We start from the raw sequence: 13,629 nt of genomic DNA, 5'->3' as shown, positions 1-13,629 counted from the left end.
CTCTTGTCTTTTTGTCATGTTCGCTGCCTCACCCGGTGTCTTTTTTTCTTGCGTAGAAAGTTTCACAGAGACACGATAGTGTTTAAAAAAAATCAAATACATTAGACTTTTATTTTACAAATTATAACTTGATTGACATAAATATGTTTCAACAGGTGTGTCACCGGCTCTTAAAGGCCACTGTAGATTTAACTTCATTAGCTGACTAAAATTCAGGACGTTGCCCTCATAGCGTATGCACATCACATCATGGAAGCTCGTCAGGTGAGGGTTGTAATTGCTCTACAGTCTGCGCCTCCTGGGTAGCATTTAAGATCACCGACAGACAAACTTAATCAAAATCAGGACACGTCTAGTTTTAAATCAGCAGCATGACCGCGCAATTACCCCTCACATAAAGTCCAGCGCTGTCTCAACATGAAAAACAGCGACCAGCCGTGGAATATCAATCAGTGTCCACACAAGTCCCTTCCTCAGTTAAGTGCAGAGCAGACACGCAGTCCATCAGGCAGGTAACACGTGCATCTCAGTTGGCGCCGGTCTTTGGTCCCTGCAGCCTCGCACGCTTGGCCTCCTCATCTAATTCATCGATGACCCGCTCCTGGGAGACGGAGTAAAACGTGTAGCCATCTGGCAGGGGAGCAAGCGGTCAAGGCAAATATTTGACAGACGGACAGACAGAGACAGAAGAATATAACAAACATCACAAGACAAAGAGTGACGCAAGCAACGTGTCAGGCAGGAGTTTGTCTAATCTGATTACTTGAAAACAGAACAATTAGTGGATTATCCATCTGTTGAGGTCATAATGATCAGAACAGATGGATAATCCACTGTTTTTAACATTCAGTCTACAATTATTTACATAAATGGTGTAAATATGATCATATCTAAAATGGGGCGAATGTTGGAGAAGTTGTGGGACATTGGTATGTAACTTTGGACATGCCCTAAACTGAAAACATTTTGGGACGAGGTTTTTGAGCCACTTGGAAAAGTATTTCAGAATAAAAAAAAGATCTCAAGATGCTTGGACTAACACCAAAATAAGAGGGGAAAAAATACCTTTTACAAACATTACTGATTGCAGCTCTTAAATGTATTACAGTTAAATGGTTAAACCGTGACCCTCGAACATACAGTATGTGGACTGAGAAGGTGGAACAAATAACTTATTCCTTGAGGCTTCATAAAGATATTTGTTAACAGATGGAGACCTGCCATGAACATACTTATGCAGTAAAAGTCACGTTATTTTTATTTTATTCTACTTTTATTTACGTTTACACTAGTTATTATTTAATTACTTGTTCTTAAGTTTGTGTGTTACAATGCAACTTACACACACGCACCTGATGCGTGCATATACACATGTATATATGTATATATATACACACACATATACATATATATATATACATATACACACACACATATATATATATATACACACACACACACACACACACATACATACATACATACATACATACATATATACACACACACACACACACACCTTCATCAAAAATGAAAAACAGCAGGCTAAATATAAATGTGCATGTATAAGCTGCAAAAAATTTTATAAAAATTAAGTGAAAAATAAAAAAGGGGTAAATATGGAAGCCCATTTGTGCTAGGAAATGCCAAAAAAGGGATATGCATGATAAAAATACTCAAGATTTCAGCTTGTGATTGTAATTTAGTAGCTGCTGATGAACTCTACTATCACGTTTTCTCCTTATAAATACAAATCTTTTGACATTTTATGTAAAAAATTTGGACATTCATGGGTCAAAAAGGTCCCACAAACTGGACAACACCAGGAAGAAACCAGGCAGACTGACCCTGAATCACCTTTGCTAGCCTCACTAAAACAAACCTCATTAAAACAGTACAGTACATGGACTTTTTTCCTAATTAATAAGCTACATAAAGTTTTAAACATTAACATGTGACTTGTGTTTTATAGCCACTTTGCTAAACCCACCTTTACCTGGCTACCAGCCAGAGCTAGCTGTCATGTTAGCATCCTATGAATGGGGAAACTGATATAACATCTTATAACGTATATTGGTAACGTTTGAACACAACATGTGGAGATAAACTGACTCTGACTCTAAATGTGACTCCTAAAAACAACAACAACAACAACAACCAGGAACTCAGAGTACCTTTAGCATGCTAAGCTAACGTCACAGAGGTCAGGATACAGATCCCGAGCACCAACGCTCCGATGGCGACTCCCGTGACCACATTCCGTGTCCGGAGCTTGTGGATCTTCTTCTTCCACTGTTCGTGCTCCAGCCGCTTGATGAGGGCGAGCTGTTCCGCAGTGAGATCCTCTTTAGCCGGGTCTATCCGGGTCGCAAAGCGTGCGTCGGACTCGCTCGGATTCTTGTCGGCCATGTCTGCAAGTCAGAGTAGCGGGTGTGTCGTTCGTGAATGTGTCGTTCAAATTGAACTAATCTTTTATATATGACTCGGGAGCAGTCTCAGTGAGTGATTCGGAGTACATTCTGCTGCATAAGCTCAGTCAGGACTGGGCGGATCGATCTAAAATATCGATAGTATTGATACCAACGTTACTATCAGTATTGATCAATACATGCATGATGATATCGATACTTTAGTTATACTTTAAAGTATTTTATTGCACCTGAAAAATACATTCCTATATAAAGATATATACCTCAAACCTGAAATTTGAACATGGCTGAATAACCATTTTGTGTTAAGGAACATTCGTATTATATTTGCATTCCAAATTTGCATATTGATGATGCATTCACTTCATAAATTATGATGCATTGCTCTCCTCTCCCGATGTCGTAGAGACAAGCAGCAGAAACACTACAATAGTCATAACGAAGCATCATAAATGACGATAAGAGAAACGCTGATACATCTAACAACACATAGTGTTTGCAGTTTCCACCAAAACAAACGTTGACAGAAGTGGCAGGACTCACCAGAGCCTGCAGCGTCCCATCTGCGGGTGCATGTTATGACTCCTCGCCTCTTGTGTCGCACATACCCTCCACGAAAGGTGCCACCCAGCCAAACAAAAAGATTCACAAGATCACAGATAATTATACCGCTAAAACAACACGTCTCCACATCTTTCACAGCGTACTGATACATACATGACTGAATGTCCTAGGGAATCGTGTCAAGATAATGAAAGAGCTGATACTTTACACAGAATGAGACATCGAGACATCAGGTTTACACACAAACAGAGTAAAAATTAAATCGTACCTTTCTACGGACATGTCTCCATTAAGCTCAGTCTCTCATGGCATCACTACAGAAACTGCTTAAATTTAATAAAGGATCCTCCCCTCGTAGGCCCCCCTAGCCCTCTCCCGAGTTCTCAGTTTAACAGTTGAGGCACATCAAAGTGCCAGGACGGAGCATTACAACCTCTTAAATAATCGTGATGTCGTCGTCCAGCAGCAAATAAAAAGTACACAACCTTGAGAAAGAAAGAGAGCAACAAAGACGAGCGTCAAACAAGGCCCGCGCGCGCCGATTACTAATCTCAGGCCCAGCACTGGCAGATTTCCGGTCTCCTGTGCCTGTCAAGTCACAGGAGAAGGAGAAGGAAGAATAAGAGGAGGGTGAAGGAGGTTCCAGACAACCAGGAACCAGCATCATTTCCACACTCCAGTCTTCTGAGCATGCTGCGCGGCAAGTAATCTGGCAACAGATTCATAATCCAAATGTGGACAAGAAAGTGCTCGTACCATCAAGAGGCGTGAAGAAGAACCCAGGAGGAGCTGCTGGCCGCCGAATACACCCACCGACAGCTAAAAGACAGCAGCAAAAGACAATCGTATGCAGACCCAAACAAAGGTGATCATAAGACGATTCACCTGCTTATCTGCGTGACTTTTTAATAATATATATACTGGCAAATTAAAAGGTTCTCAAAGACATTATCCTGACTCAATGTGTTAAAGGCATGGGGGTATAACATCTCTAATATAACAGCTGAATTGTGTCACCCTCCCTGCTCTCTGTAGGCCATCAGTTGACTTATCAAAAGGAGAACGTGTGTCGGATCTGTTTTTATTACTACTGCAACGATAATTCACCAGAAAAAACCCGCTGGTGTCGGCCCTGCCGGTGTAAGGGAAGCATGAAGTACATTCACCTTGAATGCCTGAAGAGATGGATCCTGGTAAGCTGCAGTCGAGTGAGTAGAATTTCTTGGTGGTGTTCGATACTATTACATTGACAAGGGAGATTAATAAGCACAAAGTGGTCGACTGCATGTTTACTTACGTGTCCCACTTTTTACGAGCGCCGGGCCCCGTTGCCGGCTTGTGTGAAGTTTGTAAAATAGACTAATACTGGATGTGGCTACATTTGACTTGGCTCGGTTTTGCAAAGCGAAATAAAAAAGAGAAAAAGGGTAACCGACGCAGAACAACACCAATTTGTTGTTTGACCTAATTAGTCAACTAATTTTCGCTACAAATACATGATGTATGATAAACAGAAGAACTTATTTTGTATGAGATTTTAAAGCAAGTGGTGTGATTATTTCCTCAGGGGTGCACTGCGATCATTGTTTCGCTACTAGGGGAGGAGATTCAGAAGAGTGAGGGACTGGAGGAATCCCCGGCCGCCTGAGCCGATCTTCAGCTGAGCTCCATTTGTAACATCGATGTGAAATAAAATAAATGAGTATTATAATAAACCACCATGAATCTAACTTTAAGTGAGCAGATCAATGTGAGAAGTAAGATTAAGCTCTGGTTTATAAAGTTCCAAGGGTTTTCCTGTCATAACAAGGATCCAGTCGTCTCACTGAGGGGCAGAGTACAACGTTCTGCAGCTAGATAAGCAATCTTTAATCATAAACAATAGTATAAAGAGTGTTCAGTGAGTGAGTGTTATCAGGACTCAAGTTGATGTAGAAGGGAAGCTGCCTCTAACAGTGCATCAGTGTCACGTGAGCGTAATCGCTGATGCTCCTCCTTGAGATTCCTGTGATGTGACTCAGTTCTCCCCACCATCTACAATGCATGAAAACACAACAACAGTCTGTACGAAAGTGTCTGTGACGATTAAATACACATACGTTAACTAAAGGAGCTTTCATGCGGCTACATATTAATGTGTACAGTTTAAAAAAACACTGATAACAAGCGTTATAATGAAGTCCTTCATCACCTGTTTCCATTCTCGGCCATAGAGGATGAACAGGAGGCCACAGCGATGACGCCAACACCAAGAAGCATGTAGTCTTCAGTCACTGTCACAAAACTGCTCTCTGTTTGCGAGAAGTTAACTTAGCATTAAAGGCAAGCTATCACAATAACTTTAATATTGACAACAGCCTTCCAGGGTTTTTCGAAGCCATGAGAACATGAGAAGCCAAAATAACGTGGACGGTTCCCAGCTGCTTGCAGTCTAACCAGCCTGCCAATCCAGCAGCTGTCTGCTTTCACCATGACGGTGACCAGCTGTCAACAAAAAATTGAAATAGTGGGCTGAAAAGAGGGATGATCATAATCCTCGGTCCCTAGACGGAGCTGGACACTGGGTGGGGAATGAGGGGTGGGGGGTGCGCTAAACAAAGGGGGAGTGCGAAAGGTTGGATGGGCGGGATACCGTGATAGAGCAGGCTGAGGAACTGCAAGAACGTAGTGGGACAATCAGGTGGATACAGGAATGGCTGGCGCAGGAGGGATGGAACATGGGAGGAAGCCCCAGGTTATGGGATGCATCGAACAAATAGTGGTAGGGTCTTGGTACTACGAAAGGAATTTAGGGAAACTTGAGTTTAATAGTGCATGCGTTCATGAAATAATGCAATGATACAGTTAGGTATACGTGCTTTGTTATCAAATATGAATCTCTAATACCAGAGCCAGAACCTTCCGCGGATTATACCACTTATGGCACAGTTAGGTGTCCTTATCGTATAGCTGAACTCAAGCCCCTTTAACACACATCAGCTACTGATTTCCAACAATGAGAGGTGCTGCTTGCGGACGACACTGATTGGCACCGAGTGAAATGCATGAAAGGCGTACAGCAGGTGTGGTGTTTCGTGTCGGGTGGAGTAATATTGTCTTTGAGAGGACAAGGGTGATAATAAATTTGTAGGGACAGATAAATCAGGGGAGAGGGGGTAATGACAGTTTTAAAAAAATACATACGCAGAAACTGACAATGAACCTGTGCAAGAGACGAGTTTGACCTTAAGCTGCAACAACGCAGGAGAACAGTGATAGGGGGTGGAACATCTCTCGTCAGTTTTTGTCGAACAGAGCGATCCTCCAAACTTCAATCGGTGGATCAGCAGCCGGACCTGGAGGTGGAGGGGTGACGGTGAATGTAACAAATCTGTAGGTTCCTGACCATGGAAATACTGGGAGAGGAATGAGTCCATAAAGGGCAAAGGGCTGAGCTGAATATAAATGCACAAGGGTTAGGAAGAGGGAAGATGAATAAATGTGCTGCTACCAGGGGACGGTCCTTCCATTTGGAGAATAATCAACTAGGTGGGTGAAGATCCAAGTAGAGTGAAGTCGGAATCTGATAGGCGTCTTGTCATCAGGAAGAGTGGTGGACTGTGAGTAACACCAAGAGGAGAGTGCGGGCGGGTGGGTAGAACGAGCAGCGAGAACCAAGAACAGAAAAGGCAGAAGATCTATAAACGAGGCAACAAATACATTTCAAAATCTTGATGAGAATAAATGCATTGGCAAAAACTAACGATCCAAATGTGACAGCAAGCGAAGAGATATTCATATCAAAGTGTAAAATACTATGAAATGAACGATACTGCAGATATTTTGACACAAATCATGGCGTGATGAGTTAAGTCGGTGCAATCTTGATCAGTTAATAAGTAGAAAAGTCGTTACTGATGATGGAAGATAAAGTACACTGACAGAGTAAAAAAATAAGCAGGTGCATAGAATCTGAACTAAGCGAAGTCTATCAATAGCAAGTAATAGACAAGGTACAAGGAGGTACAGAAGGTCTCGATGGATGGGATAAAATACCACAGGCCCTGAGATCCACAAAGACAGGAAAGAAATCCATGATTTAATACTCTTTACTCTCTTTTCTTTGTACTTAGTTTGAAATACAGCTGAGAGCCGTGCAAGTTAAACATAAACTGCAATCACAACCATGTGCGTTCTCAACACCACCCACCAGCCAACGCCAGCCAAACTGTATCGTGACTGGACAGTTTTTTCTATGAAAAAGAAATAAAGTGTGTTTTTTTGCAGGTGACAGAACTTTCTACGTTGTTTATCTAAATAAATAAATTATTTTTAGCTTCCGTGTGTGGACAAAAAGAAAGCATATGGATGTTCATTAGAAGTCATTAACACTGCTTTCCTTGCGCTCCTCGTCACTGGGCAGGTTGTCGGTGGAGGCGCTGACAGCTGCTCCTTTGAGGAGGTTATATGGAGATCTGGCCTCCATATAACAGGCCTCACAATCCCAGGTGTGCGAGAGACCTCAGAGTGATGACAGGGTACAGTGAAGCTTAGCGGGCCATTCAAAGACCTGCTGATAAAATTATAAAGCTAAGCAGGATGAAACAAATAATTACAGCATGAAAGCACAAAGTCTACTATAAAATCACTGTTTATATACAGTACGCTACAGCACAACAGATTATGTTTTAAAAATATAGACCACCAAGACTTCGTCAGCTGGTGTGATCCGACCACCTTTCCACTCAACGCCCGCATGACGAAGGAGACCAGACCACACCGGTGAACATCCAGGGAGTGGATATGGAGATTCCTGGAGAAACTTTCTATGACACTGTGTGGTCTCTGCAGGGGAGGGGGAAGACTCAACAAACCGGTCAACAAGACTTGTACCACCATCAGACTGACTGACATTACACGAAGTTTACACATGAGGAGGTGATTTTACCTACAGAAGAATTTATTGTTGACTGTTGAATCCGGAATGAAACCAGTTCAAGAACAGAGCTTTGATTGTTGGAAAACGGTTTCTCCTGATTCCTGATTTCTCCCGTTTGGAGCCATGACTGCAGAGTTTTTCGAACCACATTTTTGTACCTTGCTTGACGATCGTTTGACACTCTGAGCTCATGTATGAGAGAATGTGACAACGTATCAGGATACGACACCAAATATTTCAGGAAACTTATTTTAAACTACATTCCAGGCGAACCCGTAGTTTTTTTTTAATGAGAAATCTTGTCGTGTTTCGATAGTGTAACATGTTTGAGTTCAGAAATGTACCACATACCACTACAGGGAGGTCATAGGTCGTACCATAGTTTGAAAAACAGTACCGTAGAGAAAGTAGGGGACAGAAGAGGAGTTAGCAAAGTTGACATCCATCATGAACAACTCCTTCATCCAGCATGACTTTCTTCTGTATATTTATTTTATTTATAGTAGTGGATACAGCTGTAAAATCTCCAGGTTAAAAGGAAATACTACATACTAATAGAGCTTTGCACAGCAGCCAGTTATGAGGGTCAACAGTGTTTCCAATGATACTTATTAAGCCTTAATAAGTAAATGGAATTTTTAAAAAAGGTCTTTATAAACGGCTATAACCGTCTGTTAGGGGGCTAAAATGTAAAATACAAACTGTTGCCGTTATATATCATTAGCTCTCGTGGCATTAGTGAAGTACTACCCACCAGTCGTTCATCTTTAAAGTTCCCGCTGCATTTCGACAAACCGTCGAGCTTATCTTTGTTTTTGTGTTGAGGTTAACCAGGAAATCTGTGAGCAGCTCAAACGGCGCTTCCCGAAACTTCAAACTTAACCTTCATTTGAGGACTAAAGAAACGTTTCGCCATTCTACGCAAGATAAACTATTTACATTTGACAGAAAATGAATTATAAAACCAAAAATATATATATTTTCCTCGGAAGATGGCGCTATTCCGCGCTTTTCTCAACGTCTCACCAACGTCTCAACGTACGGATGACGCATGACCGTTAAAACCACCTCTGACTGCAGCAGTGATGGAAGTTCGGTTCTTTTATGGAGTCATGTCATTTGACTCACCAAAAAGAGTCGGCTCTTTCAGCCCCTAAACAGCTCTTCATTTTACTTCATTATACCTTTCACAATTCAGCCAAATTTAGCACTTATTTGACTTGGATTTGTATGTGTACACATATTATGTATATATTCAATACATCCTTTGTACTAGGTTTTAAAAGTAAAAATTACTAACTTGCTTATAGAACCCTCCTACAAAAGCAGATAGAAACACCTATAAAAACTTTTTTTAAAAGAAAGGTATTGAATGTTGAATGCACAGTACTCGTGTCTGTGAAGGTTGTTTGTGGATCCTGCTCAATACGACAGCTTGGCTTTGCAAAATTCTACTTCTGCTTTTGTGTTTTTAAAATTAAAAAAAAAAGGGTCCAAATGCTGCTTTTTTTTCGGCTCATGTACCAGAGCCAATACCAAGTAAATAAGGGGCCAGTATTGTCGATACCAATACCGACCTATTTATTTAAAAAAAAAAAAAAAAGCACTTATCTACTTTAGTGTAGGAGAGCTATGCATCATAATTTATGAAGTTAATGCATCACAATATGCAAATTTGGAATGCAAATATAATACTAATTTTCCTTGGCAGTTAACACAAAATGGTTATTCAGCTCAAGCAAATTTCAGGTTTGAGGTATATATCTTTATATAGGAATGTATTTTTCAGGTGCAATAAAATACTTTAGGTTTAAGTCAAGTGTCTGAAGAGTATAAAAATACAAATATGATGGGAAAAAAATACATGGGGAGTTGGAGACGCAACAGGAGTTGGGAGAGAAACTAAAACTAAAGTATCGATCTCATCATACATGTATTGATCAATACTGATAGAACGTTGGTATCAGTACTATCGATATTTTAGATCGATCCGCCCACCACTAGTTTCCAGTCCTGACTGAGCTTATGCAGCTGCCATGTGGCGAGGGAAATGTACTCCTGAATCACTCACTGAGATGCTCCCGAGTCATATATAAAAGATTAGTTCAAATTGAACGACACGTTCACGAACGACTCACCCACTACTCTGACTGCAGACTAGTGATGGAATTTCGGCTCTTTTTGGAGAGCCGGTTCTTTGGCTCTGCATACTAAGGAGTCGGCTCTTTCGGCTCTCAACGGCTCCTCACACTTATTAATTGTTTTTATTAATTAATTATTATTATTATTATTTTATATTTTTAATTGTTATTATATTTTATTTTATTTTTGACATTGTAAAGCACTTTGGTCAGTGCATGCGGTGTAAAAATGTGCTATATAAATAAAACGTACTAACATTTAATTAATTATCACCCAAAAAAATGCAATAATGTAATAAATAATGTCTCGCGCCTCCCTCCTGTCGTGTTGGTCCTCCGCAACCATTGTGTGTCACCCCTGCCGTGGAAAAAAAAAAAATCAGTTTTTTTTTTCCTCCACTTTTTTAATGAAAGTCGAAAGTGATTGGTCAAGACGTGTGAGAACAGGCATGGCATGAGGGAGAGTGTCAGGGAGAGGAGACAGTAAAGGCAAAAACGGCTCCCTAAATCGACTCCCAACGAGGAGCCGGCTCGCCCGTCGTTCACTCAAAGAGCCGGCTCTTAGAACCGGATCGTTCGCGACCGACACATCACTACTGCAGACATGGCCGACAAGAATCCGAGCGAGTCCGACGCACGCTTTGCGACCCGGATAGACCCGGCTAAAGAGGATCTCACTGCGGAACAGCTCGCCCTCATCAAGCGGCTGGAGCGAAACAGTGGAAGAAGAAGATACACAAGCTCCGGACACGGAATGTGGTCACGGGAGTCGCCATCGGAGCGTTGGTGCTCGGGATCTGTATCCTGACCTCTGTGACGGTACTTAGCATGCAAAGTTACTTCGAGTTCCTGGTTGTTGTTGTGTTTTTAGGAGTCACAGTCAGAGTCACAGTCAAAGTCACAGTCAGTTTATCTCCACATGTTGTGTTCAAACGTTACCAATACCGTTATAAGATGTTATATCAGTTTCCCCCATTCATAGGATGCTAACATGACAGCTAGCTCTGACTGGTAGCCAGGTAAAGGTGGGTTTAGCAAAGTGGCTATAAAACACAAGTCCACATGTTAATGTTTAAAACTTTATGTAGCTTATAATTAGGAAAAAACCAATTTCCTGTACTGTTTTAATGAGGTTTTATTTTGTGAGGCTAGCAAAGGTGATTCAGGGTCAGTCTGCCTGGTTTCTTCCTGGTGTTGTCCGGTTTGTGAGACCTTTTTGACCATCAATGTCCAAATTTTTTACATAAAAATGTCAAAATGTATTTATAAGGAGAAAACGTGATAGTAGAGTTCATCAGCAGCTACTAAATTACAATTACAAGCTGAAACTTGAGTATTTTTTTATCGCATATCCCTTTTTTGGCCTTTCCCAGCAGAAATGGGCTTCATATTACCCTTTTTTATTTTTCACTTAATTTTTTATAAAATTTTTGCAGCTTATACATGCACATTTATATTTAGCCTGCTGTTTTTCATTTTTGATGATGCTTAATAAAAAGCATGTGTGGTATGTATGTATGTATGTAATGTATGTATAGTATGTAATATGTATATGTGTATATATATATGTATATGTGTGTGTGTGTGTGTGTGTGTGTATATCTATATATATATATATATATATATATCTATCTATATATATCTACTATATTAGCTATATCTGTGTGTGTGTGTAGGCTATTCTCAATATTGTATCTGTTTGGATCTCCTATCTATACTCTCTCTGTCATCTCTGATCTCCTTGTGTGTGTTGTCTTCTATCTCTCGTCTCCCCCCCACCCCCGGCGGCGGCGGACCAGCCGCGCTTCGCTCTACCACCCCAACCTTCCCTAGATCCCTCTCTCTCTCCTCTCTCTCTCCCCCAACATCGCCCTCCTCCCCTCTATACCCCCCCCCCCCCTCTCTCTCTCTCTCTCTCTCTCTTCTATCTCTCTATCTCTCTCTCGCTCTATCCATACTCTACACCACCCCGGCCCCCACCCCCCCCCCCCCTCTCCCACTCTCGATAATCCCTATCCCTCTCCCAGCCCTCCCTCCAGCCTCCCTCCCTCCCTCCCCCCAGCTGTCTTAAGCTCATCCCCCCTGCAACACAGCAGGCTAAATATAATGTCATGTATAAGCGGCTAAAATTTTACAAAATTAAGTGCAAAATAAAAAAGGGGTCAATATGGAAGCCCAATTTCTGCTGGGAAAGGCCAAAAAAGAGGGAAAAAAAAAAAAAAAATTTTTATCATGAAAAATAACTCAAGAGATTTCCAGCTTGTAATTGTAATTTAGTAGCTGCTGATGAACGCTAACTATCACGTTTTTCTCCTTATAAAGACAAATCGGTGACATTTTAATGTAAAAAATTTGGACTTGATGGGTCAAAAAGGTCATCGACAACCGGACAAACACAGGAAGAAGCAGGCAGAACTGACCCTGAATCCCTTTGATAGCCCTCACTAAAATAAACCTATAAAACAAGTACAGGAAATTGAGTTTTTTCCTAATTATAATAAGCTACATAAAGTTTTAAAAAACATTAACATGTAACTTGTGTTTTATTAGCCACTTTGCCTAAACCCATCCTTTACCCCTGGCTTACCAGTCAGACTACTGTCAATGTTAGCAGCCTATGAATGGGGAAACCTGATATAACATCTTATAACGTGTATTGGTACGTTTGAAACACAACATGTGGAGATAAACGGGACTGTGACTTTTGACTGTGACTCTGACGGTGACTCCTAAAAAAAACAACAACAACAACCAGGAAACTCAGAGTAACTTTGCATGCTAAGATACCGTCACAGGAGGTCAGGATACAGATCATCCCGAGCACCAACGCTCCGGATGGCGACTCCCTACCACATTCCGTGTCCGGAGCCTTGTTGTATCTTCTTCTTCCCTGTTCGTGCTTGCTCCAGCCCTGTGATGAGGGCTATGTTTCCGCACTGGAGATTCCCTCTTTAGCCGGGTCTATCCGGGTTCGCAAAGCGTGCGTCGGACTCTCCTCGGATTCTTGTCGGCCCAATGTCGGCAGTAGTGATGTGTCGGTCGGAAGATCGGTTTTTCTAAGAGCGCCTACTGTGAAGTGAAACGACGGGACCTGCTCCGCGTTGGGATTCGATTTAGGGGGCCTTTTTTTTGACTTTACGTCTCCTCTCCCTGACACTCTCCCTCATGCCAATTCCTGTGTTCTCACACGTCTTTGACCAATCACTTTCAGACTTTCAATTAAAAAAGTGGAGGAAAAAAAAAACTAATTTTTTTTTTTCCACGGCAGGGGTGACACACCAGTGGTTGGCGGAGGGGGACAAACACGAAGGAGGGGAGGCGAGAGACATTATTTATTACATTATTGCTTATTTTGGGTGAAAATAAATTAATAGTTAGTACGTTTTATTATATAGCACATTTTTACACCGCCATGCACTGACCAAAGTGCATATATATCAATGTCAAAATAAAATAAAATATAATTACAATTTAAAATATAAAATAATAATAATAATTAATTTAATAAAAACAATTAATAAAGTGTGAGGAGCCGTTTGAGAGCCGAAAGAGCCCGACTCATCATAGTATGTCAGAG

The 13,629-nt window shown here is 41.3% G+C and overlaps 1 protein-coding gene and 1 pseudogene across 1 annotated transcript; one reads left to right on the top strand and one right to left on the bottom strand.

Moving 5' to 3' along the window:
- Positions 1 to 81: 81 nt before the first annotated feature.
- Positions 82 to 2,431, bottom strand: coa3a (cytochrome C oxidase assembly factor 3a). The gene is made up of 2 exons (XM_010742759.3): positions 2,214 to 2,431; positions 82 to 630 (listed from the first exon to the last, which is right to left on the bottom strand). The coding sequence occupies exons 1-2, from the start codon at positions 2,407 to 2,409 to the stop codon at positions 527 to 529; spliced, it is 300 nt and encodes a 99-aa protein (XP_010741061.1). The 5' UTR covers positions 2,410 to 2,431; the 3' UTR covers positions 82 to 526.
- Positions 2,432 to 10,549: 8,118 nt separating this feature from the next.
- LOC113747878 (cytochrome c oxidase assembly factor 3 homolog, mitochondrial-like) lies at positions 10,550 to 13,132 on the top strand (annotated as a pseudogene).
- Positions 13,133 to 13,629: the final 497 nt, after the last annotated feature.

The sequence above is a fragment of the Larimichthys crocea genome, chromosome XVI, assembly GCF_000972845.2.
Source record: "Larimichthys crocea isolate SSNF chromosome XVI, L_crocea_2.0, whole genome shotgun sequence".
Lineage (NCBI taxonomy): Eukaryota > Metazoa > Chordata > Actinopteri > Sciaenidae > Larimichthys > Larimichthys crocea.
This window is presented reverse-complemented; position numbering and strand designations above follow the sequence as displayed.